Source organism: Manacus candei, unplaced genomic scaffold (assembly GCF_025592945.1).
Source record: "Manacus candei isolate 608988 ecotype Guabito, Panama unplaced genomic scaffold, ASM2559294v1 h1tg000017l, whole genome shotgun sequence".
Taxonomy (NCBI): Eukaryota; Metazoa; Chordata; class Aves; order Passeriformes; family Pipridae; genus Manacus; species Manacus candei.
Window position 1 is genome coordinate 21,660,267 of NW_026138065.1, and position 27,884 is coordinate 21,688,150.

Consider the following 27,884-nt stretch of genomic DNA (forward strand, 5'->3'; position numbering starts at 1 on the left):
ATGTTTTGTCAGAAAACAGTTTAAAAAAATAATAGGGACTTCAAATCATGGGCTTTCTCTCCCCTCAAATACACAAAATTACTTTTATTTCAAAATAGAGTACTAGACAATAATAATGTACCATATTGTATCATCATCAAAATTAAATGCTTATTCAACTCCAGAACATTTAATTGGTTTTCCAAATCAGATCCTATGAAAAAAGAAAAAGAAGAAAAAATTCTAACTTAGACTTCATATAAAAAGCCAAATATATATCTCAGGAATTGGTGTCCAGCCATTCTGTACTGTTGCACAGACAGCTGTGCTGCATTTAGTGTTGGTGTAAGTAATCAGAAAGGAGCCTGCCCAGGCTGGTACAAAATATCCCGCTCTGTGGATCTACTGAGGAGGCAGAGAAGGAATTTATTACTGAACTTCCTTTGGCTTCTTGGGGAGCCAAATCCCTTCTCAGTTAATAACTTAGCAAAACAGGTACCTGGCAAACGTACTAAAGGGTAGCAATTCCTCCCTAGACTTGTATTTTAAGTAGCTTAAGGGTAAATGTAATATTGGGAGGTGACTCTTGAATGCAATTTATACAGCAGAATTTGCCTTCTTTTGCCTGGAGTAATTAGCTGCTTAGCCAGAAAACAGGATGTTCCATAAGAAAACTATACTAATATCCAAGTGGAAAAAAGTGGGTAAGAAATCCTTCCTTGTACTCTTAACTTGAATTGTTGCAATTAAAGAGATTGAATTACAATGTGCACCACCAGACAGCCAATAACCCACTGCACAGGCCTCCTTATTTCCTAAACTGTACAATCATCACTTGGAAGCATGTATATTTAATTCTGATGTCTACTTTTTGCACAGTGCCATGTGTGACCCTCTTTTGACAGGTTGTTGGGGTTTTTTATGAATTAATAAAAAGATCATAGAAACTAGCAACATGAATTTGCTTTGTACACTTATATTGTATAAAGTTGATGTGATATGTGCTTTGAAATGAGCTTGGGATTTTTTTTGAGTGACTGAAAATCATGTACTTCAGTTACAACATCAAGAGAAAAGGTCTTAATATGCCTTAAATGGTTAGGCTAAACAGGAATTACATTTTTGATGTTTACTTTAAAAACAATAGAGGCATCTAGTGGAAGTGTTTGAGAATTGCAGCTGTCAGAGAATGCACCAATGCACAGCTGATTTTCTTGCATTACTTCTTCCGGGATGGAATTTCATTAATTGAATGACAAATGCCAATGATGGTTACGTTTTATTTAAGAAGAGGAAAAACTTAAATTTAATGGTATTTAGATACTGAGAGTCGAATGTGATTTAGGAGCCTCAGAGGTGTTTTTCAAAAGTGACCTAAGCAAGTTGGGCCACAGAAGCATTTATATGCACAATGCTTACAGTGCCATTTCTTTAAGACACGCGGCCCGTTGCTGTGCAATTTACAGTCCTTGACTACCTAAGCAGTTAGATTCTTTATAAAATGTGATTGCATCAGGCATGCAGAACAGTGATCTTTCAGTCAGCTGCCTGAATGAGCAGCAACTCAAAATGGCCTGTAGGAAACACTGAAGACAGGCGGAGGCTTCTACACCGTCTTTCCACAGGGGGAGGTTGAAGGGTATGGTTTCCAATTGGGATCCACAGCCTCAAACCCTCTCTGACTTAAGTTTTTATTTCAAAAGCTGAGGGGTTAAGCAGGGAGTGTCAGTCTTCCTTCCAAATATAAGAAAAGAAATATCCTGTCTCTCTCTCTTATCCAATATTTTAATAGCTAGAGGACTCCACCAGAACACAGAGAAGAAGTTCAATTTCCTTCTCTGCCTGACAGCACACCTGAACATTTTTTATTTCCTGTTATATACTCCACGAAAGGAGAAGACAACTCAGCAGAAATTCAAAAGTGTGTCTGTTCTTGAGCCTAAGAAGAAACCTGAACTACAGCCATATTACAAAGCATAAAGAAAGCATGAAGGCCTAGGGCTTGGTGACATTGAGCTGCTTTTTAATCTTCCCTTTCCCTTAGGCTGTAGGGCAAAACACACCATAGAAGCATCTGTACTAAGATATTCAGAACACATTATAGAAGTATTTGTAATTCCCCACCCAAACTTAACATGCTGTGCTGGTTAGCCACTCAGCCCCAGAAGCCTAGCACAGCTGAGTTTCTCTGTGACAGCAATAGGGTCTTGTGATAGAGAAGTCATTCCTCCAAAACACTTCATTGTCTGGCCAAGGTATCTTCATAGCTTTGTTCAATTCAGCTCTATGATATGGCTAGAGGAATAAATCTTTGATTTTCAAGGCATGCAAGCGAAGAAGTGGCCATGTAATTTCAAGCAGTTTATTCCTAGGCTAGTCCCTTAACTGACCGCGTTTTTGAAATATAATTTTTTGAGCATGTTTTAACTTTATCCATGCGTTCTTGCAAAAAAAGATTAGGGTATTTAAATAGGGTGTGGAATCTTCCAGTGGGTTTTATATCTCTAGATTAATTTCACTTAAAATTTAAGTTAAAATATCAGGCTCATATTTGCTTATTCTTCTCCTTGTTTGAGCGTAGGAATTGATCATAAAGCCTATGCTCACAAGTACAAACCATGATTTTATGACTTCCTTTGCTAACCACACTGTCATTTATTTCCACCTCAGTTTTTCTTCACATGCTGTGATAGATTTTTTCCCCTCAAACTGCATCGTGGGCTCAGATTTGTCATGTCTAGTATTTTTGTCCTTTAATTGGTGTGGAATTTGATTGATTACTGTGGGCTGCAACTCAGGCTTTAAACTTCACTGTGCCGCCACTGCCTTCTCATTGAGTTTTCAAGGAATTCTCTGTTTCTATGCCTCTCTCACATGGAACTGGCATTTCCTGGGGGCCTGAACTCCCCAGCCTGGGATCCCTGCGGGCAGTGGGAGATGCAAGGCCCAGGGGATCTTCATTAGCCGTTGGCTTTCACAGATCAGTTAGGTTGGAAAATATCTCAAAGATCATCAAGTCCAACCTATGACCAAATACTACGTCAGTCAGACCATGGCACTAAGTGCCACATCCAGACTTTCCTTAACACTTCCAGGTACGGTGACTCCACCACCTCCCTGGGCAGTCCATTCCAATGCCTAATCACCCTGTCCGTGATGAAATTCATCCTAATGTCCAACCCGGTGCAGCTTAAGGCTAGGTCCTCTCATCCTGTCGCCAATTACCTGGGAGACCGACTCCCACCAGGCTACTGCCTCCTCTTTATGTAGATGTAGAGAGCGATAAGATCACCCCTGAGATTCCTTTTCTCCAGGCTGAACAACCCCAGCTTTCTCAGCCATTCCCCATAGGAGTGCTGTGCTCCAGACCCTTCACCACCTTCGTTGTCCTTTTCTCTTTATTTTGGGCGAGGGTCGCTGGCGCCTGATAGCGGTACAGGCTGCTCCCCCTTCCTCAGAGACCACCCAAAACCAGAATTCCGGTGCTGTGGCTCCCCTCCTCCCGGGGCGGGCGGGCTCCGCCAGCCCCTTCCGGGCGCGTCGCTGCCCCCGCGGGGCGTTCCCTGTTCCCCCCGCCCCGTCGGGGCGTCCCCGCCTCCCCCGCCCGGCCCCGCTCCGCCCGCTCTCCGAGGCGTTTTGGGCCGCGCCGGCCCAGCTCCCGCTCTTGGTGCTGCCGCGTTGCCATGGCGTGTTCCGGCCCCGGCCGGGCCTGAGCGCCGGGGAGCCCGCGGGGCCGCAGCCCGGCCGGGCGCTGACCCTGCCCCGGCCGCCGCTGGCCGATCCCCCGCCGCCTCCTTCCCCGCCGCCTTCGCCTGGCTCCGCCGCTACTGCCCTCGACCGCGAGGTTCCGGCGGGAGGCGGCGGCGGGCGCCGGCCGGAGCGGGCGGCGGGGAAGATGGCGGGGAACGGCGGCGGCTTTGCCGGCGCCGGGAGCGGGGAGATCATCCAGCTCAACGTGGGCGGCACCAGGTGAGCGGGCGGAGCGGGCCGGGCCCCCGGCGCTGCCCCCGGGCGGTGTCCGGCGCGTTTCAGCGGCATCGGGGCGAGGGGCAGCGCCGCGGGGGTCCTGCCGGGGGCCCGCCGGGAGGGACGCGCCCCCGGCCGCGGCGGGGTTCAGGCGGGGCCGGCAGCCACCCCGTCCTGGGAGGGCGGCGGTGCCGACTCGCCTGGGACTGCCCGCCGAGGCTCCCTGGTCTCTGGTGCTGCTGCCAGGAGGGCCTGGATGAGCCTTCCCCCAGCACGGTGCGGGGGAGCCGGTCCGGGGTACCTGGAGGTGGAAATGGGGAGTGTTGGCAGCTCCGCGTGGTGTCTGCCCGCTGTGCCCGGGCTGTCTAGATGCGTACGCTCTACATACATCTCTGGGAATGCTGCTGCTTCAGGGATGGAGGATAGAGAGCTTTGCTTTGCCAGCACATCCACAGGCTCTAGTGAACAGTCTGCCTGGTAGCCTCAGAGACTAAGGTGTTAAAAAGGTTGAAACGATACTGCTGGTGTCAACCAGAATAAAGAACTGCATTGTTTTCGAATCTACGCTGGAAGCCTGGAAGCTGGCAGATGTAGACATTTTGGCAGGCTGAGGCACGGAATTGTGGGACAGCTGTGGTCAGAATGTGTGATAAATAGTGCAGATATTCCTGTCAAAGTGCTCAGGCATGAAATCATTTGTATTATTGTAGCTGGTGGAAACTGAAATAATGTGCCTTCCTGAGTCTGCGCATGACATGAAGCCAGCTATGAGTAGTAGGAACTACTACTACTATTTTAAGATTTTTCTTCCATTACCCAGAATATGAACTTGGTCTGATAATTAAATTGGATGTTGCAGCCTTTCTCAAAGCAGAGTGCAATAGAAATCGATGCAGAATTCCTTTGTTATGATAAGACGTTAGGAACCTGGTTCTTCACAGTGAAGCTGCTTGTAATTTGCGTAGACAAAACTCACCTGTAATGATGCTTTCAGGATAACTTTGTTGTTGGCTTGGACCAGATTTCGTGTTATGCTGAATAAGGTTCTTCAGTGAACTCTGTCTCTGAAATTATAGGCCAGTTTGTCTTTTAGGTTTTTATTACACATGGAATCGCAAAGATGCTTCAATTTTGTAATTTTAAATAGATCTTCCTTATTAAATGCCTCTGTAGAGAATACAGAATTAGGTATAGAGGACGAATCAGGGAAGAAATAGATAATCTCAGAGGGTTTACCTATACAGAGAAGTATGAAGAATAAGGCAAACTAACAATTGCATGCATTTAATTTCTAGCTAAAGATCTAGATTCTAGTCAACGGATATCATTCAGATGTAAGGAGAAGGAAATGTGTGCATGGATATTTCCCTTTTAATAGAGAGACAGTGTACCTCTGTATCTTTTGCAAGATCAGCTTCCCTCAGATACATTTGAAAGTGTTTTTCAGCTTGCAAATGGAGGTGACTCAAATCTGGCAATTGGAGTGAATGATCTGGACAGCAAATGGGCAAGCGTGGAGTACTAAACATGGCTCCTCTTCATTAGTTTCTATTACCCCTACTAGAAACCTGAAACTCTTAGTTTTGTTTGTAGAGTTTTATGAGAAGAGGAAATTAGCACTGTCCTCTGTCTCTGACACCAGTTATTCTGTGGAGCATCTACTACAGAGACCCCAGCTTTCCATGTTCAGAAACGAGGTTCCTGCTGCTCCCTAGGACTGTCAGGGCTTCTCTGTTGTGTGCAGTTGCTCCAACAGTTCCTAGTCTCAGCTTTTGTGAAATCCTTTGCTGTGAGCACAAGCCGCTTGCAAATTAACATTCACAGAAATTACTGTAACAAATTAAGAGAATTCTCTCGACTCTGTATCTCCCTCTGGTTATAAAGTAACTCTACAAGCACAATAGACTATGGTTTAAAGCTGTCACTTAACATGTCTGTTTCCAGATGCATATATTTTCTTTTAAATAACTGTAGGCTGCCACTTGCTTAAGAGTGTTTGAGGATATTGCACTGGGTTTGACTAACTTTCCTTATACAATGTCTGTCTGACTGCTGCATGGAGCTGCAGCTACACTTATACGTGTAAATGTTGCTAGCTAAGCTTCTTTAGGCATCCTGGAAAGGAGCACTCTGTCTTGTTGTTTATGTAGATTAATGTATATGTATTAAAAGTTCTAAAGTATGTGTTAGTATGAGGTATTGCTTACTAAGCTGGTACCATAGTGCTAAATTACAGACAGAGAATCCTTGTGCTGTCTAAATCCACTGCTAAAATTGAAAGAAGACAAATGTGGAGTTGGTTGATGGCTCTTTTTCCTGCCCTCCTTGTTGTGTGACTTGTTCTTCTGGAATGTCTGTCTCAAATTTTGCTACCAAGCTCTTTATCTGACTTACAAAGTGCTAGAGTGGAACCCAGCTGGTCAAAACACCAGCAAAACTTCAATGGTGGCACTTCTGAAGAGCTGACTGTCTACTTGTGCTTATATGGAGACATGTATCCAGACCAGAAATTGTGCTGTAGTGTGTTGAGAAGATAGTACTGCCAAGTACTCAAACATCTTTTCAAGGATCCTGAATGTCTTCATGGTCTCAGAATGTTTCAGAATTAATTTAGCATTTATCATTCAGTGTTGTAGAAAATGCCAGTTAGCTCTGATTCTAGTAGTTCTCTGACATCTTTCTGCCTACATATGCCTTTCTGGGACCATAAGTCCTCTGGTTTTGTCATTTTCCTTTTTTTTTTTTTTTTCTCTAAAACCTCAAAATAAATGAAAGTTGTAAAGTGTTTAAACTATTAGACAATAAAAACCTTTATATTATGGAGACTTTTAAAAGGGCTAACTGGTGATGCTGTATCTTTCCCCAGAGTTACAAGCAGTGTCTGGATTAATTTCTGGATAAAATTAATGTAATTCATTGTTTTTTCTTATGTGCCTACTATAATATAGTTAGATGAATCATCCCTTACTCTTAAAGCAAAGAAGGGTAGTGACCTGTATTGCTGTGCAAAACTGCAGATGTACTTAAAGTACTTTAGAAGTGCCTTTTTTTTTTTTTTTAAAGAAAGGACTTTGTGCATGTTTGTGCTTAGAACGCTGATACTGCAGGTTTTCTTGTTAAGAACAGATTCGCCATTGTTATATTTGCAGTGAGCAGATTATTACAGTTACTGTGAAATATTAACTTGAAGCTTATTGTAGTCTTTTGCAGTGCACAATGTAGCATGCTCTGAGTCCTAAGAGTATCATGCAGTTAATGACAAATATAGCACACTGCTGATAAATATTTAACTGTTTGGGTTTCCTGTGTGTGGAGGAGCGTTTGTTTTCTGTGGGTCTTTTTTTGTAAGCGTTAATGTTGACAAAGTATGAGAACCAGGAAGATACAGGATGTTTGTGACAATGTGTTAGAAATATATAAAGCATGACACTTTTGGAGTCTCCAGACAGCCCTGCTTTGAGTTTGTGCAGACGTTTAAGTGATCTTGGGCTTGCCAAACCTGTTTGATATTAGCTCTTTAGGACAAATGAAGGAATTTTAGATAAGGCAGACTTACTTCCAATTTTACAACTGATTTTGAACTCATAATTTTGTTTTCCTAGGTTCAGCACTTCAAGACAAACACTGATGTGGATTCCAGACTCTTTTTTTTCCAGGTATTTGTGATTTATTATCACCTTGAACAAAGACAAATTAACAGTCATTTAAAAAATTATTAATGTTTTCAGTTCTTAATTTATGTGTTAAATAGTCTTTATTGGGAGAAAAGGCATTAAGAACACTATCTCAAGAAATGGGACAGATTCATTTGAAATAGGCTGTTATTTAAAAGGCATCTTCTTTCTTGAATGTAGCCATGGCAGCTAATGTGTGCTGAAGAGTTGTCACTTTTTAGACAGAATGTTGTGGAAATAACACTCCAAATCTGCAGGAAAGGAAGATGCTACTGACTCTTACTATATACACTTGTGATCTTACTGGCCATATGCAGTAGCACTGCCTTTAATGTGTGGGGTTTTTTGGGTTGTTTGTTTTTTGGGGTTCTTTTTTAGTTGTTGCTGTAGTCTGAATTAACTCCAAGTTTTGGGGGTTCTAACTTGTGATACAGGAGCTATCGAATTATTGAACATCCTCCTTTTATGTCACTGCCATTAGTACTTCTGCAAGTTGTGCTGCTTATTGTTTGCATTTTGTGCTGTAGTTGCTGTACCTCTATCACCCCAAATAATCCTAAACACATAAAGGAAAACACAAATGCTAGCAATTTTGCTTCCTTACATTTAATTTTTGTACTCTAGACTTCTTTTCTAATAAAAGTCTGACAGCTGACATAGGCAGCATTACCTGGTCCTATTTTACTGAAACGTTCAGAAAAATGAAATGCTGGGGAAATTTCACCTTTGAGGAACACAAGGAGGGAGTCTCATGCTATTCCCTCATCTCTCAGCACTAAATATGCTGTCTAAGGATCTTGTCGTAATAGTCATCCAACACTGGAAAATCTAGAGATAATTGTCATCCAGACTCAGGTGAAATCTTGAAATAAAGCTGTTGATGTTAGTTAGTTTCCATCTAAACTAAAATGAGATTTTGGCATTGTGTTTTTTATGAGTCTAGAGCAGAAATACTTTGATCTGATAGAAAAAAAGCTTTGAAGTAAAACTGTGTTAAAAATAATCCATCCCATTCTTGTCCAGTAAGTCCTTGTGGGTTGGGTTGTTTACTTTTCTTTTTTGCTTCAGCAGCTTTTACCAATTTAACTAGATTTTTAACAAACTATGTAGCCCTCTGAATGCCTGGGAAAACTTTTCCATCCTTTCCAGACTAGGCTTCATGTCTGTTTTCTTTGGGGATATAAAAGTCCTTAAGATGCAGCTGTCAACATTTCCTTAGGTGTGTATGCACTGCTCCTTTATTCAGCAGCAATATTTCACCCCCTCCGGATTTCTGCCTCACCAAGGCAGTTTTCTTTGCTCAGCTGCACTGTTTCATCAAAATGTAACCAAAAGTACACAAAGAGACCAAACTGACTGAGAATGTTGCTATCCTGTGTTTGTGTTAGTACATTTCTGAGGGACATCTAATGAAGATTTCCTCTGTTTCAGTTTGCTGAGTGGAAGAATTTCAACACTAAAGGATGAAACTGGTGCTGTGAGTAATAAACCTACTGTAACCCATTAATTTAATGTTATGCTTTTGGTTAGGTTCTTTCCTAAAGCATATTTACTGTGGGTGCTAATGGGAGTTACACTGCTTGAGTCAGGCTAAACTTTCATGACAATTGGTGACATCTCTGGCTTTCTTGGTTCTCAAATTTGTTTCAAGGTAAATGAAACTGGAACAATGTGCACATTTCTATGCTCATTCTGTGTTGTACAGGTAATGCAGAATCAGCAACTGTACTTTCCTTACACAGAAAAACTGCTAATTGCTGTATTGCAAGGAGGTGTAATTTTCATTAGATAGGCATTGCATATGTAGTTGAGTAATCCAACATGGAAATGTTGGGTTTTTGGCAAATACATGTAGCAAAATGACCATTTCAGTCTGTGTATGTGATACTCTTAAATAGGAAACTATAGTTACAGTAATGTTGCTGAGTGATAGTAAGAAACAAAAGTAATTTGCTAAAAATGCAGAGGTAGTTTTAATGGTAATTGACTCAATGTAAAAAAGTCTAAACTTATCTTGAGATCTTATTACATTTACTTCATTCTTAACACAGGATAGAAAGTGAGAGTATCCACTGGTTTTTGTGGAGATTCTAGGACTCAAGAACACTTCTATTAAGTGCCATCTATTTGCAGCAGTGTTTGTATATATGTCCTTTAGGAATGTTGAATTAGTGGATAGCAGAAGAAAATGAGAGCAAAGAAGAGGCCCAAAAACTGTGGGTTTTGTTTGTCTGCTGACTGCCTCATCTTCACACAGCCTCTTTCCCACACTCAGCATAAAAAGGCATTTTAGTTGATGGTTGCTCCATAATAGGGCTCAAGTACAGAAATTTTTCTTTGCAGATATTTATTGATCGAGATCCAGCAGCATTTGCACCTATTTTAAATTTTCTTCGCACAAAGGAGTTAGACTTACGGTAAGAAGTTAATTATTTCAAGTGAAAATTATTTCAATCAGAAGCATTAGAAAACCTTTTCAGATGAGGATTATTAAGTTTTAGTCATCTGGCTGGGTACCTGGTATATGACTCAGCTCCCTGGTAGCTGTGGGGCCAGGTCTAGCATATATGTATGGCATGGTGGAGGGAGAAATGGTGGCATTCCATTTTGTTAGTAGATTCTTGTAATTTAAACCACTTCTTGCAGTGTATTTCTTTGTTTCTGTATCTTTGTTTTAATGAAAGCTAAGTAAAATTAATCACTCTGAAATCTCAAACATGAACATGTTGAATGCATTTCGTGGTAATTCTGTAAACTGTTAGGTAGCTTGATATTTATATTGTGCAATGTCCAGTTATATGCAAGTATTTATGTTCAAGGTCTTGACTCACTTTGTTCTTGACATTTTTTTGTTTTGGGTTTTATTTATTTCTCTAGAGGAGTGAGTATTAATGTTCTCAGGCACGAAGCTGAATTCTATGGAATCACTCCTTTAGGTAACTGGTTTTTTTATCTTAATGTGAGGTCATATTTATTACTGTAATAATGGCCCACTGACAAATCTGGGCAGTTGTGACACTGAATATTTTCAAAGTAAAGTTTATCAAAAACAAGGATATTTGAGATAATGTAATGTTTCCAAGGAAGCAAAAGCTGTGGTCATATTTGGTTTTCCTTCTTAGTGAGAAGATTGCTACTATGTGAAGAACTGGAACGCTCATCTTGTGGCAGTGTCCTTTTTCATGGCTACCTACCTCCTCCAGGTATTTTTGTATTCATTGTCTGATGTTTGCAGTCACTTATTCCCTTAGTTTTTAGGGGTGATTGGTTCAGGTAGTGATTCTGGGTGACAAGCTGTTCAGAGAAGGCCTTCCTATGGAAAGCTGAAGATGAATGGTTGAACCAAACATTATTGTAATTAAAACCCAAGCTTTCATCTGTATGAAATGTCATGTAGGACTAAGCAGACTGTGTTTGGTAGTAGACTAAAGCAGAAGTTCTTCAAGTGCATTTCATTATAATGTTAGGAGCATGTAGTTCCTTCTTCTTTCTGAAGGTGCAGTTACCTTGGGAATCCTATGTCTAGGTGAAAAATCACCATAAATGAGCTTTCCTTAATAAGAGTAGCTGTTAGACTTTTTTACTTCTCTGTAGAGATGAATACAACTCAATGTTAACCTGAAGTCTAAGGGGTATCTAGCCAATTATTGACAAGTTTTCTGAAGGTAATTCCCTAAATTGTGAATGTCAACATTTTCAGTGTTACAATATTGCCTAATTTTCTTATAGCAAATGAATTAAACTTTACATCAAAATGCACAAGTATCAGTTCTGTATTTTGAAAGTGAACTGTTATATCTGTTATAAAGTTTAAGGAGTGGGACAAAACATCTCTTTTCTTTTCTTTTATAGGCATTCCCAGCCGTAAAATAAATAATACTGCTGGGCCACCGGCTGATGTTAGAACTGGTCAGAATGAGAGTGAGATGCTTGGAGGTGGTGTCCAACCTACACTTGCTGGTACTGGGGAAGGTACAGTCAGGCTAGGTGAGGAATGTGTTTTAAAACCAAAACAAATTGCAAAAAACTTAATGACTGTATCTGGTTTAAATCTGTTCTATGTTTGCCTGATTAAAATTGCTGAATACTTAGTTAAACACTACTCCCTGTACAGCATTTAAGGCTCACTGCTGCACAATTAAGACATGAGGCTTGAAGGAAAAGCAAATCAAAGTTCTTCATGCAGTCTTAGCATGGCCCCTTAGACAAATGCCTTACACTGTACTAAAGCCATGATAAAAACCAGAGAGACCGCTGTCTCTTTGGTCTTTGTTCAGGGCCTGCTTGCTGCTCTTCCACCTCTTTCTTGCTCTTGTTGCCTCTCTTGCTGTGCAAGAGTCAAGTTTTTAGAGGAAATGTAGTCTTCACAAAAAAAATTGTGAGACTTGAATTCTATTGTTTTCCAGCTTTTGACTTAGCAAGCAAAATTACGCCATTAGAAGTGTCATATTTCTGCTGTAATCCTGTAAATTGTAGCAGTGTTAGGAAAATCTAGAGTATGTAATAGGTGAATCTATTTCTATAATCTATCTTATATAAAAATAAGGTTATGAATTGCTGATTCTTCTCAAACCTGCTGCAAGTTTGGAAGAAGGCAGTCTTGGGGAAAATGAAACAGAAGATGCAGTCTTTGGCCATTAGTTCTTTAGCATATCTAGGCTGAGCGCTAACTTGGGGAAGTACAATAACCACTAATTTCCAGTGCCATCCAACACTTCTGCCAAACCTAATTTAGTTCTAGATCAGAAACAAGCATGTTCCCACTAGATAATAAATGGAGGAGCTGTAGGTGTTCTGAGATACGGGAAATTTCAGTTTAGCAGTCTGGAACAATAAAACAGGTTTGCACTAACTATTTGGAAAGAACTTTCACAAAAGAGAAAGCATTGTTTCCTAATTGATTAAATTCCTCATTTTTTTACCAATTAGACAGGCTTTAAAACTGAGGCATGTACTATCCTCTTTCTCTTTATGAACATTTTACTGTGACACTTTGCCTTGTAGTGATGATGAAATGTCTTCCTTCCATGTAAGAACTGTAGTAGCGGTAAGGATTGTGAGGAGTAATACTGGTAACTAGAATCTAGCTGAAAATGTTTCTTGAGAAACTTAATTATCATAGTTTCTGCTCTCATAGCAGAGAGTTCTATGCTATTATAGATGTCTCTGCTCATCTAATATTCATCACTTGCCTAACTTCAGCTTTATTGTTTTTAGGATTTCCTGTGGACCCACGGAAGGTCCTAATAGTAGCTGGCCATCACAATTGGATAGTAGCTGCCTATGCCCATTTTGCTGTTTGCTACAGGTATGAATAGAGTTGCTTGTCAGGTTACAGGAATCTAAAAAATATGATCATTTGCTATGAGCAAAGCAAAAAGTTTGCATTACTCTGAAATGGCAGTAGATAAATGGATTCAGTCTGATCCTATAAATATATGAGTTGCTGCTCTTTCTTTGTGCACATTGGTTCAGGGTTAGACTGGGTTGTCCGTTTCTCGGTCTCTGAAGACTGGGTTTTCCTGGATTCTGACATCTACTCCCTGTTCTCTTCTTTGCCCTTCCAGAATCAAAGAGTCATCTGGGTGGCAGCAGGTGTTCACGAGTCCTTATCTGGACTGGACAATTGAGCGAGTGGCTCTCAATGCAAAGGTGGTTGGAGGACCTCATGGAGACAAGGACAAGATGGTTGCAGTTGCCTCAGAGAGTAGCATAATCTTGTGGAGCATTCAAGATGGTGGAAGTGGGAGTGAAATTGGTAACTATCATTACCTGAGTTTTTTTCTTATGTGTGCGTGTTTAGCCAGAAAGGAGACCCTATTTTGAGGCATGTGTGATCTGTAGTGTTCAGTATTCACTTTCACAAATTGACAAAACAAACTATAGTACAGCAACCTGTTAGAATGTATTAACCTTCTGTTCTGCACCAGGGATACTTTCTCAAAATAAAAAGGAGAGAGAATAAAAGAGCAGTCTGTTTACTAACAGATACTAATACTTACTGTTCAGTTTGAGGATTATATGTCAAGATTCAAATTAAGAGTTAAACTTTTCCCAGGACTTGCATTTGAATCTAGAACATAGGACAAAGGAACTAAGTTTCTGAGTTGGAAAACTACAGATACAAAGAGATTCTGCTCTCTTCTTTCCTTTTTGTTATTAAAGCAATATTTTTACATAAAAAGATTTTGGTTCGCTGTCAAATGTCTTTCATAAATGGAGTTTGGAAGATGAAAATTTCTTGGTTTTAAAACTCAGGTGTCTAGGCAGGAAAAAAGCATACTGTTTTATTAAGCATACAGGAATTACTGCTTGTATGCTTTGGCACAGGACACACCGTTTGGGAGGCTGTAGAAACAGCAACAAGATGTTTTCAGAAGTAAATACTACTTGCTACTGATCTAATAGCTTGTCTGAGTCACTTGTTCAAATACAGGGCAAATTTGGGAGGCAGTGAAGGCACTGTTTTTGATCCATGTGCCTTTAAGGGAAGAGCTTACTTGAAAGTTTCTCAAGCAATTTCTATCTATGTTAATGGCTGTTGCTTTTTTTTTTTCATGCTTGAATGAGTGGAAACACTAAGTAGATTCGAAGATGGGGAAACATAAAGGTCTGGCATGAGATAATTCAGCTGTGTACTACTCTTTTGCTTGTGACTTAGAGGTCTTCTATATAATCATGGTCAGCAAAATGGAAAAGGAGGTTCCATTGTATTTAAAAAAATAAATAAAAGATGTGTCTAACAGTTGAATATGAAATATTTTTATTAAACACATAGTAATTATTGTACTTGAGTAATTATTGTACTTGAGAAGCCTCCTCTTATGTTCCCCTTGACCAAATCGTAAAGGCAGTACATGACAGCTGTACTCCTCTAATAGGCATTTCTTTATCACTGTGCTATTACATTCCTCCTGCACTTTTTGATTTCAGTTAGCTGCTTGTGTTACCTTGGGTTTTGCAATAAGATATGGGAGGCAGCATCTTGGATTTTTGGAAATCAAGTGCAAAGAGGCACAAAACCCATAAGTGGACTTTTATTTCAATTAAAACCTCTAAATATGCCAGTATCATAAGGTTCTGATAGCTCAGACTATGATTGAACGTGGCAACAAAACTGAAGGAAGCACTTTCGCTAAACAGGCTGTACTGCATCAAAGTGACAACTGTGAAACAAAGGAATTGCCACTTGGGGCAGGAAGAGGAGGGAAGCAGAGAAAAAGTGCCTATAGGATGGAATCTTCTGTCAGACTAACACTGACCAAAATGTATTGTTCTTTTTTTGGACGATAGGTCATGCCGATTGATTTAAAAAACCTAAAATATGCTTGTGTTTAATAGTAGTAACGTGAATATAGCTGATTTGTTTCCTTGTAGAGGCAACTGCTTGCAGTCCTGCTTTGTATTAGAGATACAGTACATTGCTGTCATCTTGTGAAAGAAACTACTTGTTCCAAGCAGTTGCTGGAGCCTGGCGACACCATCCTCAGAAAATTGTGTGGGCTGGCATCTTTGTGATAGAGCTCTCCCAGAGCGCTCTCTTTCCTTTCAATATTACTTACATAAGACACTGCTGCTGGCTTGCTGCTGTAAGCAGTATTTTACTGAGAGGGACCCTTAGGACAAGAGCCTGTCATTACATATAGTGTTGTCTCCCCTGTGGACAGGTCTCAAGATTGTTGAGCCTAAGCAGGACTGACACTTCAAATTCCTCCAGACCATTCAAACTGTCTTCCTTGATTTCCTTGAACCTCATCCTTCTCTGGAGTAATCAATTCTAGTTGTGTCTGTGGATTTTTTATTATTGCCTTTTTCATGTACCCTGTACTGCTGAATCTTATCTGCATTGAATGATTGTACTGTGCCCTGGAAAACAGTTTAGCATCATAATTAAAACATAAATATATATTGAGCTTCCTGAGATTCCTTCGTAGGGTGTAACAGAGGGCTGATTCTTGGCTGGGAATGGCACTCTGTTCATTTAAATTTGCCCAAAACAATGTTGGGAAATTTTCCAGCTATTGGGTACTCTGTTTTGACAACATCTATCTGCTGCAGTTAAGGTATATTAGTGAGGAGTAATATAAATATGTAGAGTGAGCAGTAAGCAATAGGAAACTTGTGAGTGAAGCTTGACAGTTGGTACTGTTCTAATGTATCCCCATTACTTTTGTACTTAGCAGACAGAAAAACATAGCCTGGAATTATTTACAAACCAAGTTAATTACAGAGTCAGTTTGCTGGAGATTATCTCAGACCTTTTGAGTTTGCTGTAACTTTTAAATACTTGGACGATAAGTAGTACAAAGTGTACTATGCTATCCAAGTTTGCAGTGCAGTGAAAATTATTCATGTTGGATCTGTGATAAGACTAGGAAGCTCTAAAGGATCAATTTTCTGGACAGCCTCAGATGTTAAGGTCAACTATAACCATAGGCATCAATGCCTGTCATGTTCTGCACTGTTTTGACTTTTTTTTTAAGTGAAATGTTTTCAGTCCCAGACTTCATTTACTTGGAAGGCTAGCATTTGCTGGTAAGTTTTATCTTCCAAATTTGAATAGTATGTGATGATTGCTGAAACTGCTTCCCTATATATGTTCAAGTTTTAATAGTCTGATAGCCTGAACTTTCTGCTCATGGCCTGCAACCAAACTAAAAGATCTGGAGATACAAAGGAAGGAAGGCAGGCTTTTACAGGCTGCTTATTTTTCTGGGTTCAAGTATTTCTGCTAAAAGAGAAATTAGAATGTAAGGTCACATTGGAGTTGTTCAGTCTTGTCCCAAGAATAAGGATAAAGCCTTGTAGCCATATTTAGTTTCTCAAATATGTTTTCAGAATGTCTGTTTGATTGGACTTTAAAAAAAAAAAGCATTGAGAACTTGTAATACTTTAACAAGTAATTGCAAACTAGCATAGCACAAATTTGTGTGTCTAGCAAACCCCATTAAATTACTGCTTCTTGAATGACACTTAACAGTCTCAGGTAAAAAAATCAACCACAAAACAACAAAAATTCCTGCCTGCTGTAATATGATTTTTTTTTATTTATTCTAAATCCTTTTGAGAATTTAAGGGCTGTAGAAAAATGATTGCATGTTTTCATATGGGCTCTTCTACCTTCTCCTGCCTCTCTCCTTCCCAAATAATGATGTTATTAGCAGAGATGACATCACACTGCCATTTAATTTAATGAAACCCAGTTTTCTGCTTGAATGGTACCTCACCTAGAATGTTGGCTGTTCTTTATTTTCTACTCTAATACATGTGATGTGATAATAATGGAGAGATTCCATTGTTACTGTTTTTTTCTCTTTATTTTAGATGAGCTTCATAGACTCTTCATTTTTTGTAGGAGTGTTCAGTCTTGGAGTCCCTGTAGATGCTCTCTTCTTCATTGGCAACCAGTTGGTGGCTACAAGCCATACAGGGAAAGTGGGAGTATGGAACGCTGTGACTCAGCATTGGCAGGTGTGTTCAATTCGATTTTCTGCATCACTTTTTATAAGCTGGTGTGTCTTTCTAGTAAAAAGAGAATAAAATAATCTAAAAGCATGTGGGAAATGACTGTCGTAAGGTTTTCAACCCTGACTTGTTACAGAGTTTATCACCTGGGTATCTGGGTATTGTGCCTGTGAGCAGAATGTTGAATTGTTTGGTGGTACCACCAAGCATGCTTTTTAGGCTTTCAAGTGAAAGGATGTGGTGTGATTTTGGGTAATAAATGTCAAGTGTGTGCATATTTAGACTTATGGATTACTAACTGTATAAAAATGCAGTAGGACCCTAGGAAGTAAAATTGTGGGGAATGAATGACAGCAATTTCTGCACCATCTGAAAGAAGAAAAGTCTGTTAGCTGGGGATCTCAAGAGCTGCTTTACAATGGGAGACTCTTCTTCATCTTGTATGTGGATGCTTCTGGCTGTGCTTACTTTACTCCTGTTGTCAGAATGAATATTAAATAAGAGAGATCCTTGGAGTCTGTATGAGTCTGAGAAACAGTGGAGCATTCAAATAACAAAGCTTGTACCACAGCCAGATGTACATCGTTGTAGCATGAAACCTGGATGCAGTAAAAGTCCCCAAAATGCCTTGCAAATCTCAAGAAGCAGAACTGACCTGAGGCTGCTGCACTGTTTACTAAGTTCTAATTCAACCCTTAAGTGACAGTAATGATAACAAATAACACAGATAATAAGTGTGGGGATAGCAGCGCTTCTGCAGCGGAGACAAACATGTTAGTGTGGCCTTGAATTAAACAAAACATTATTTAAAGTTCTATTGATGCCTTGCAAAATCTTATATTAAGAGACAACTTAATGCTGTGTGACAAGCTGGTGTTTAACAATATTTTGTAAAGGAACAAGTCATAAGGAATAAAAACTGATGTCCAATTCATCATCTGTGTTTCCAGGGGGAGCTGCAGAAATCTTTCTGATCACATTAATAGTTCCTCAGTTTGACTGACTATTCCTTTGGTGAAAGCATTTCTTACTGAAGAGTAGAAAATCTTTGGGAGGTTTATATGCCAATGTCCTAAAAAAGTTTTTTGGCTTTCTAATTTTTTTTTTCCAAGTGGATGAGAGTAGCTCCCTTTAAAAAAAAACAAAACAAAACAAAAAACCCCACAACTGAAAAAACCCCCAAACCAAAGCAACAAACAAAAAAACAAATCAACCTTGTGTTTCAAGGTGCTTTCTATACTTCAGGCTTTTTTGTTAGAAAAAGAAAAAAAACAAAGATCTTCCTATAGATCATCATATCCCTTTAGAACACAATCTCCTTGTGTGGGGGTTGATCTTACATTTCCTAATGCAAATATATGATATTTGTGTGACCCATGAGTTGCCCATAGCTCTGGACTCAGGATGTAATCATACTTGCTTCAGTGAGAGAGGCTTTGTGGAACAGAATGTGCTGGTGTCCCATTTTGAAGCAAGAACTTTGTTTCCTTTCTCTACAAACCAGAGAGTATGCAGCACCTTGATCCATCAACTTAGATGCTGAGACTGTAGTTTCTTGCCATTCTGCTCTTGTAATCTCTTTTTAAAGTAGTCTAGGAAAAAAAAATCTCTTGAAACAAAGTTTTGTGACCCAGATCTTTAGATGCCGAATTTAATTAGGTGCTGTATGAATTTGGCTGTGGGGTGGGTAGGCTACTTAAACAGCTGTATCTGAAAAAGTACACTGTGAAAGCTTTGAGATCAAGAATAGCCATTCTTTTCACTAATTGGCAAGGATCCTTCTCTAGGTCATTCGATCATCAGTTATATGGGGAAAATCCAGGTGATTTTCAAGAATAGTTTATTTTTAGCATTGGATATGTGCTGAATTATGGCTGAACATAAGTGAGAGAGGTGCAGTTCTTTAAACAAAGGAGGGAAAGTGCTTCTTCCCTGTCCCCCACATCTCCATCCTCTGGAAAATATGCAGAAGCTATAGTCATGTTGCAGCCTTTTTTGTAAAGGAAAAAGATAGGTTTAGAATATGTTTTAGGGGCTTACAGACCATCCTTAGAAGCGAATAACTGGTTTAGAGTCCTAGCTCTTGGAGTCGGGGGGAAGTTTCTCTCGTTGTTTTGTTTTGCTCAGCTTTATCTGACAGATTCATTGTAGGTATTTTGCAAATGATTTTGCAAGTCTCTGAAGCAATTGGAAGGATGCTGCTGGTCAGAGAGAAATGAGAACTTATGCTGAAATGTCCATAAATTAGTATTCAGTGTTGATTAAGTGAACTCACTGCAACATACAGAGTACAGGAAAAATGCCATGACTCTGTGCATGTTTGAGTCCTCTGGATAAAATGGCTTTTGGGGTTTTTTTATCTAGGGGCTGAAGCAAAAAAAAAAAAGAATTGCTTGAAATAGGAGATCTTATCTAGGATAACCTAAACTTTTTCTTTCCTTGAGATTCCTATCCCACTTGGGAGAATAAGCACTCCTTTTAATCCTAGAGGGCAAAGAAGGGGCATTTGTAATCCCTCACCTTAGGCTGTAGACCAGTAAGTAAAATATGACAGAGCTGCCTTCCAGTTTACTTGGTGCGGTTGTGTACTGGAAGTGATAAATTGTAAAGGAACAAGAATTTTTTTACCCTTATTATGTATCTGCTAGAGGCAGAGATCTCCATAGAGTTTGGCAGAGGGACACAAAACTGGAGATAGAAGAAGGTGTAGAGAGGCCACATCTAGTTCCTTGGTCCAGCAACCTCTTAAGGACTTGTCAGAAGGGAAAGAAGGGATAGGACAGAAAGTGTGAAATATACTCACTTTGCATAAAGAAAAAAAAATCCACTTTTGAAGATGTGGTTTAGCTGCAATGCTCTAAGCTTTGTGCTTTCCATGGAGAAGGATCTTCCAGTGCTAACTTGTCTGCATGCATGTGCTGAACCACTTTGGTAGAGGAATATGATCTACCAGCAGTACTTCCAGAATGCCACTGTATGTGTGTGTGTGCACAGCAGCCTCAGTCCAGTACCAAACTCAAGTGTTGTTCAATAAAATATACCGAGAATGTCTGAAAACTGAGAAAGTAGCAACCTAAATTCTTGATTTGCTTTTGTTTTCCTTTCTTTTTGCACTAGGTTCAGGATGTTGTTCCTATCACAAGCTATGATACTGCTGGGTCTTTTCTGCTGCTGGGCTGTAACAATGGTTCTATCTACTATATAGGTAAGAAGTGGGAGCAGGGTGGAATAAAAAGGAGGTGGTACTGAACAGCTTTTTTGTTAAACTCTTTAATTGATTTTAGTTGCATCAGAACAACTCTGTCTAATCAAAATAATAAATGTTTCTTTTCCACAGACATGCAGAAATTCCCACTGCGAATGAAAGACAATGATCTTCTCGTGACAGAATTGTACCATGATCCCTCCAATGATGCTATAACAGCTCTCAGTGTCTACCTCACACCTAAAACAAGTCAGTATTCTATCACTATCTCTTTGCTGAGAGTCTGTTAGAAATGTGCTTTTCTTTTTTCTAAATAGACTTTTTCTATTGCTTCATAGCAGGGCTAAAGCACACAAGCTAGCCTTTGACATAAACAAGGACTTTTTCTTCATTTAATCATCTTCAAATGAATGATGAACACTAGGCTTAGCAGTTTCCCCTTACAGCTGTACATCTGTATAAATAGGTACATGTACTTACATGTATGTATATATTAATGCTTGTGCATAATGTACCTTTGCTGGTTTTGAGGCTTTTGCACAAGATAGGGACTTGGATTATGAATTGTATTCACTGAAATAGTTTGTGGTGAACTGGGGAGAAGTGGAGGGAGAAAACTTTACTGTTGTGTCTAACCTTATAACCAATACAGTAGGAAACATTTCCATGTGCAGCTGGATGATGCTTAGCTATTGTGTCTATAATAGCTTTTTGTAATCATGATGCAGCTATTTTTTAAATTAAAAAAAGAAACCAAGAGCAGCAACAACAAAAGTCCAAAGCAAAGTTCATGACTAGGCTTCCTGAATGAAGAATTGGGAAGGGCTCTACCCACATTTGCTACAAGCATGCTGGTGGCTAAAAAGGCCAATAGAGATAGACATGTCTGGTTGCACCAAGGCAAAGTAAAACTCAAAAAAACCCAAACTGGGAGAAAGTGGCTACTTATAACTATATTGATACCAGAGTGACTTTTTTAACTATAGTCCTTCCTGGCTTGTTTTGCTTTCCCATTTGCTTCCCACTAAGGCAGAAAAATATACATTATATGGCATGTATTGACCATATCACTGCGAGAAGTGCCAATATATCTATCATATGCCTTTATCCACCTTCATTTCCAGGAGGGAGGAGAGAATGGGAAAGAAGGCTGTTAAGACGCTGTTGAAGAGTGTAGTATGGAACTGAACAAACCTTTGGTTATTCTAGTGGCAAAACAACCTTCCTTGTCATGGGAAAATAATAAGTAAACAGTGTTTAAAAAATGTATCTTTCTTACTTTGGAGGCTTGAAAATGCTGGTTTTTACTGCCCCTTTTCCCTGGCTTCCAGTAACACAAACTTTCATTCCTGGGAAAACAACTGTGTTCTCGTTTGCTTTAGGTGTAAGTGGCAACTGGATTGAGATTGCATATGGCACCAGCTCTGGAGCAGTGAGGGTGATTGTACAGCACCCTGAAACAGTTGGGTCTGGACCTCAGCTCTTTCAGACCTTCACAGTTCATCGAAGTCCTGTTACGAAGATCATGCTCTCAGAGAAACACCTTGTGTCAGGTAATCTGCACACAGATTTGTATTGGCAGTTCTCCCCTCCATCTGAGCAATGAAGTTATTTGTATGCATTGGTCTCTAACTTGCGTTGTTCCCACATATAATAGAAATGAGTTGAACAGATTTGGGGGCAGGGAAAGGGCTAGAATGGCTTGGATCCTCTTTCTTAAAGTAAGCATTCGTGAAAGCTCTTATCAATCCAAAGGCCTAGGTTTTATTTGATGAGAAACAACTCACTCTTTCCTTTCTGTCTTATTCCAAGATTGCAATTCATGGAAATAAAAGTCTTATTATTGTGGGCAGGTCCTTTAGGACTTGTCTTTTTTTAACAGCCTTTCAGGAGCTTCCAGGGCTGCAGCAAAATGTCCTCCTGGACCCTAGAAAGAGCCTTCCCATGACTTCAAAGGGCTGTCTGTGTTTCTTTCCTCAGCAGTCTCCCAGTGTTTTTTGTGCTATCCTGTTTGTGCTATCTTATGCTCAGAAGAGGGTCTTACTTTCTGGAAGATACAGTCACTCCTTCCTCTGTAAGAATCTCTTTCGCCCAGAATTCAGCAGCCAGGGTATGGCAGAGAAAAGATTTATTTTCTGCTGCTATCCTATTCTTTAAAAAAAAAGGAACAAGAAACATGGTATCCAATTATGCTGCAAATAAACAGCCCAGAGGTCATCCATTCCCCTGCAGCTTGCTGCTAAACTCTGTGTTGGGAAGGGGCACATCTGTATGTACAAAAGTGAATAACTGATGGATGAAATGGAAGAGGACTGTTGTGCAGGCTGCTCTCATGACGTGTCTTGTCCTAGTGTCTACACACAGAGGACTGAAGGGTGCTGTAGACTACTGGTGCTGACTCAGTCAGACCTTAGTGTTGTGTTTTCACCTGTCTTAGTTAATTTCTTAAATTTCTGAGGGAAGAGAGAAAACTAATAGAAAACAGAACATCAGCAATGATTTGTAGACTGTTAGATAATTGTCTGGAGATGCTTTGTGACTTCACATTGAGTAATCAAGCAGAATTTAGTCAATCTTGAAAAACTATCATGTAGATAATCATTAGAGAAATCTATCTCAAAAATTTTGTCATCCCTTGTAAATGTACATCTTCTCCTTTCTAGTTTGTGCTGATAACAACCATGTACGGACATGGACTGTGACTCGGTTCCGGGGCATGATTTCAACTCAGCCAGGCTCAACGCCTCTCGCATCATTCAAAATCTTATCCTTGGAGGAAGCAGAGAGTCATGGCAGCTACTGTTCTGGAAATGACATTGGTAGGATGTCTCTAGATTGTGCTGTGCTGTACCTGTACATTCACTAGTCTCATAAAGGTTTAACAGATCTTCAGCTCTTTAACATGCAAGTCACCTGATGAGTGTGAGCTTGTACATACTGCTGTCCTCTTGAAAAAATGGCAGGGATCTGTAAGATCCACCAGGAAATATTACTAGGCTGTAGAGAGTGAGTACACTTAAAGAACATACTCTGAATGAGAGAAAAAGGGACAAAAAACCTTTAAAATACACATACTGTACCTGTTCCTTGAGCAAAATGATATAGCATTTCAATTTTGGTTTAACTAGAGAATGAGAGCACAGGAGACTATTAAAGCAGATAGAGCATAGCAAAGACTGGGTCTACTGCAAATTCCAGTTCACTCTTCCATCAGGTTAAACAATGCATAGAAAAAATTCTTAAATGACTTTGAAGTTGTGGCAAAGTTTACTGAAGCCTTGCAACTGCAGAGGCAAATGGTACTAGCACATTGCTATAGCAAGGTACTGAAAGAATGCTGTTGGTAAATATGTTACACAGGTAGCTTAGATTCCTTGGTGGTCAGAGCCTTGCAAATGAACCTTTAATGAATAGGATGCCTTGTGAACACAGGGTGGGGTCAGTTCTACAGCAAGAAATCTGATTAAGCCTTTAGACATCTAGGAGCTGCAAAATAACAAAGTACTTACTGTTATTATGGAGACTTAATGTAGGGTTTTTACTGACATAGTAATTCCTCCAGGAACACACACCAAACTTAAGAATGCATGTCCCTTAGAACAACAAAGAAAGATATGGATTTGTAGAGACTGCTAACCATTGGATGGCTTTTCCTAGCTATTGGTTATCTTTGGTTCCCTGCCCTGGCCCTGATGCTTTAAAATTGCAGTGGTCATACTAATGAGTCTGTATCTTCAGGACTGAATGGGAAAGAGGGTGAGGGAATTGAAACAAACAAACAAGTGATCTTTCTTTCCTCTAGGACCCTTTGGTGAACGTGATGATCAACAAGTGTTTATCCAAAAAGTTGTTCCTATCACTAATAAGCTATTTGTAAGGCTGTCTTCAACTGGGAAAAGGTATGTCAGTGCTGAGGGGTTTAAGTGGGAAAAGAGCAGGACTGTTGAGGTGGTGGGGTCTCCCTACTCCATGCTAAGTGCATGCAGCTGCACATAGCAAGCTTCTAATGTGCTTGACGGCTCTGGCTGAACTCTAATTTGTGTGTTAGTAACAGAACTGTACTCAATGATCTATTATAACCTCAAAGCCAAATGGCTTTTTGAAAAATAGAGATATCTAATAGGGAAATCAGAGACTCACTTCATGATGGCTCACCCTCATGAGCTCACAAAGCAAACAGTTTTGTGCCTCTACAGAATATATAACTCTCAACCATGGTACCATGCTAACATTAAATTTCAAAACTAATGCTGAAGTTGCTGGTGGCAGGGATTATGCTGCTCACAAAGGCAGACAGGGAAGCAGCTTCTTCCTTTGCACTGGGTTTGAAGATATCAGGACCTTTAAATAGGTGGAGATACTGTCTTCTAGATTAGCTGTACAATTATTTTCTTAGGTTTGGCTTCATAGTATTATACTACATTGCTGCCAACACAGTAAAAAAAAAAAATTGCCACATAACCACAGCTACTTTTCTTCCTCCTAGACTAGGAAGGTGGCAAGAGATCAGAAAAGTTAGTGCCTCTCAGTTCTGTGCTGCTTCCTTTTTGCATCTCTTGCCTAATAACTTTGAATCTGGGTGAAAACATTGATGCTTCAACATTATGACTTATTTTGGCACTACTCGGGTAAAAAAGCAATACAAGGGACCAGTAAAATAAATTACCTGGAGCACGAACAGCTTAGTTTTGGGAGTTTTTTCCTTCCTCACTGCCCATAAACTTCTAAAATAAAGGGAAAAAAGCGATGCAGATATGCCATGACAAGTGGGATTTTGGTTGTGATAAGACAAAAGTTATCTGTATAGATAACATTGGATTTATCTTCCTTGGATTTTTTCGTGTATCTTTTATCTGGTTAAATGTGCTGTTTCTGCAGGTTAGTTTCCTAGAGTCTGCATATGAAGTTCTAGCATATGAAGGGGCTGGTTCCTGTCATTCTTATCAGAGCCTTAGATTTCTAATAATTGTAAACCGAAAATGGACATAGAACATGTGGGGGTTGCCTAATAAACAAGCAGTAGGACTGCAGATGGACTGGGGGTGGGAAGGGACTGTCTGCAGTGAGCAGTGTGCCAGTCACACAGGGGAAGGAATTTCATCAGGAGGAAGGGTCTTTTTCTGAAGGCAGGTTAGATGCCTTCTCAGAAAGTTGAACCACTACTCACTTTGCTGGCCAAACTTCCAGGTGCAGTTGTTATTGTAACTCGGCATTTCTCTTCCTGTAGGATATGTGAGATCCAGGCAGTTGACTGCACCACCATCTCATCATTTACTGTGCGAGAATGTGAAGGATCTAGCAGAATGGGCTCCAGGCCACGCCGCTACCTCTTCACAGGGCATTCAAATGGCAGCATCCAGATGTGGGACCTGACCACAGCCATGGACATGGTTAATAAGAGTGAAGACAAAGGTAAGTTGTGTTATGCCAGGACCATGGTGTTTCTTTTTCATGTCCTCCCATGTGCCTGACTGCAGTAAATGGACTTGGCCTCTAAGAGCTGTCTCTTTCAGATGTTGGTGGCCCCACAGAGGAAGAACTGCTCAAGTTGCTTGACCAGTGTGACTTGAGTACATCTCGCTGTGCCACACCCAACATCAGTCCTGCCACCTCGGTTGTTCAGCCAAACCGGCTTAGGGAATCTAATTCCAGGTAAGTCACCAAGGGTGGCAGCAGCTGCAGACACCAAAGGTTTTACTTTTCAGGTAGGCAAAGAGGGGTTTGGTGACTTCAATGCAGTAGCTGAGCCCTTGAATTCATGCCCTAAGTAGCTTGAACTACACACAAATACTCCTTGATTTCTGTTGGTTTGTATGTGTGCAGATTGAAGTATTCCTGTGAGAATCTGAAGTGATCTGGAAGTCCTTGTGCGGGGGCTGTGATAAGTGTATTGCTACTGTAGCGCTAGGCAGTGGTGGGTGGGAGCAAGGGTGTGCAGAAGAATTGGCTGCTATTCTCAGCCTAACATCTGCTCTTCTTGTCCTTGGTTGTTTATATTTTTGAAGCCTCCAATTGCAGCACCATGAAACAATCCACGAAACTGCCACATATGGTTCTGTGAGGCCATATAGAGAAAGCCCCCTCCTGGCAAGAGCAAGGCGGACAGAGAGCTTTCACAGTTACCGGGACTTCCAGGCTTTTAACTTATCCAGCAAAAGCCCAACAGAAAAGGCAGCTGCTGCAAATGGAAATTCAAGCCAGGCAGAGGCCAGGAAAGCAACAGCTGAGGGCAGTGCAGCCGAGAGGAAGGCAGTCCTGTCAACAGCATTTGAAGTGCGAGGCACAGGCGTGACAGATGCAAGTGGGTGTTGCAGTACAGAGGTTCACCGTCTGCCAGAGAGTTCTCTGGATCTCAAAAGAAGAGGACCAGAAGAGGAGAGTGAAGCCAAAGCAGAAAGCAAAAAGAAAATGGGATTTGAAGGAGCTGGTTTCCTGGGAAGGAAGAAAGTGCCTCTCCTGGCCTCTGCACCAGTCCTTGCTGAAGGTGGTCCTGAATTACCTGGTGCAGCTTCTCCATCACCTACAAAGACAGCTGCTTCACCACGTCACCGGAAGAACGACTCATCCTGCCAAGACTACGGCTTGTGAAAATGGGACTGGTGGCAAAAATGAGGGGCAGGTGCCCTCTGGCTGGTAGCAGGCATAATGTTACGTGTTATGGGTTGTTTCTTGAATGGGATTTTGTTCTGATACCAGAATAAAAATTGTAAGGTTATGAGAAAGTACCTGGCTGCTGCCAAACCTTTGAAGGGTCGTCCACATCAACATGTGGCTTTATGTAATGCTCCAAAAATGTAGTATGGTACTTGGTCCAAAATAATATTGTGCATTCTTGCGTAAATGTGGTCAGGCATGTGATATGTTGTGATTATTTTTGTTTTGGGAAGGGAAGGTGCTAAAGGAAAACTTGGTTGCTGAGTGGAGGATGCCTTTTAGATGCAGCCACACATTGCTCTGCAGAGCTGCTGCTGTCTTGGATAGATTTTGCCTAATTCACAGGGCTGCCTCTGTAGTCTTGTTTTATGAATGGGATCATTGCTCTGTATGCTGCTGTCTGATATCTGAAATGTTTTGTGCAGGTTAAGGAGGAGGCTATTCAAAATAGCATATTATTTTGCCTCTTAGTCCAAATAAATTGCCAGAGGAGTGTTGCTTGTGCTTTCTGAAAATGTGCAGTATCAGATGATGGGTTTTGCTGTTTGTGACTGAGAGAATGCATAAAATATGCTTGACAGAATACACAGAACTGGCAGGCTCTTGAGGGCTTCCTTGTCACTTTCTTTGGAAAAAGGACAGAGATGAATATGGGAATAGGTTTACTGTCATGGTGTAATAATTCTCAATTACAAGTGCCTTGACATGATATTTCCTACCTGTGTTGCACTGGCTGCTTGTTGTTTGCTCCTAGTTTACTGCGGATGGTGAATAAGTTTTATTGCCTGTAGATTAATAATACATGAACAGAAGGGAAGGGTGTGACAGCAAGTGTTCAACAGGGAGTGTCTTAAGAGGTTTTCTACCTCTGAAAAAGCATGCTTGGAGTTAAGTATTAATTAATGGCTTGGTTTGGTTTTTTTTTAACTTGAGCCAAGAGG

General features: G+C 40.4%; 1 protein-coding gene across 2 annotated transcripts; it reads left to right on the forward strand.

The window, feature by feature from the left end:
- Positions 1-3,225: 3,225 nt before the first annotated feature.
- Positions 3,226-27,669, forward strand: KCTD3 (potassium channel tetramerization domain containing 3). 2 transcript variants are annotated; one of them, XM_051783920.1, is made up of 18 exons: positions 3,226-3,245; positions 7,548-7,601; positions 9,051-9,096; positions 9,963-10,036; positions 10,497-10,555; positions 10,742-10,822; positions 11,472-11,606; positions 12,837-12,927; positions 13,187-13,377; positions 16,975-17,090; positions 20,202-20,289; positions 20,422-20,538; positions 21,672-21,842; positions 22,953-23,108; positions 24,092-24,188; positions 25,517-25,701; positions 25,803-25,941; positions 26,295-27,669. In XM_051783920.1, coding segments are annotated over exons 1-18 (2,385 nt in total). In that variant the 5' UTR covers positions 3,226-3,243; the 3' UTR covers positions 26,878-27,669. The 2 variants fall into 2 exon arrangements, with proteins under 2 accessions (XP_051639880.1, XP_051639879.1); XM_051783919.1 differs by lacking the exon at positions 3,226-3,245 and adding an exon at positions 3,596-3,948.
- Positions 27,670-27,884: the final 215 nt, after the last annotated feature.

Excerpts from the sequence above, each read along its gene's own strand:
- KCTD3 (XM_051783919.1), top strand. The coding sequence starts at position 3,875 with ATGGCGGGGAACGGCGGCGGCTTTGCCGGCGCCGGGAGCGGGGAGATC. Across the intron at positions 11,607-12,836 it reads GGAAGGTACAGTCAGGCTAG|GATTTCCTGTGGACCCACGG; the intron begins GTGAGGAATGTG and ends TATTGTTTTTAG. Across the intron at positions 25,702-25,802 it reads TAATAAGAGTGAAGACAAAG|ATGTTGGTGGCCCCACAGAG; the intron begins GTAAGTTGTGTT and ends TGTCTCTTTCAG.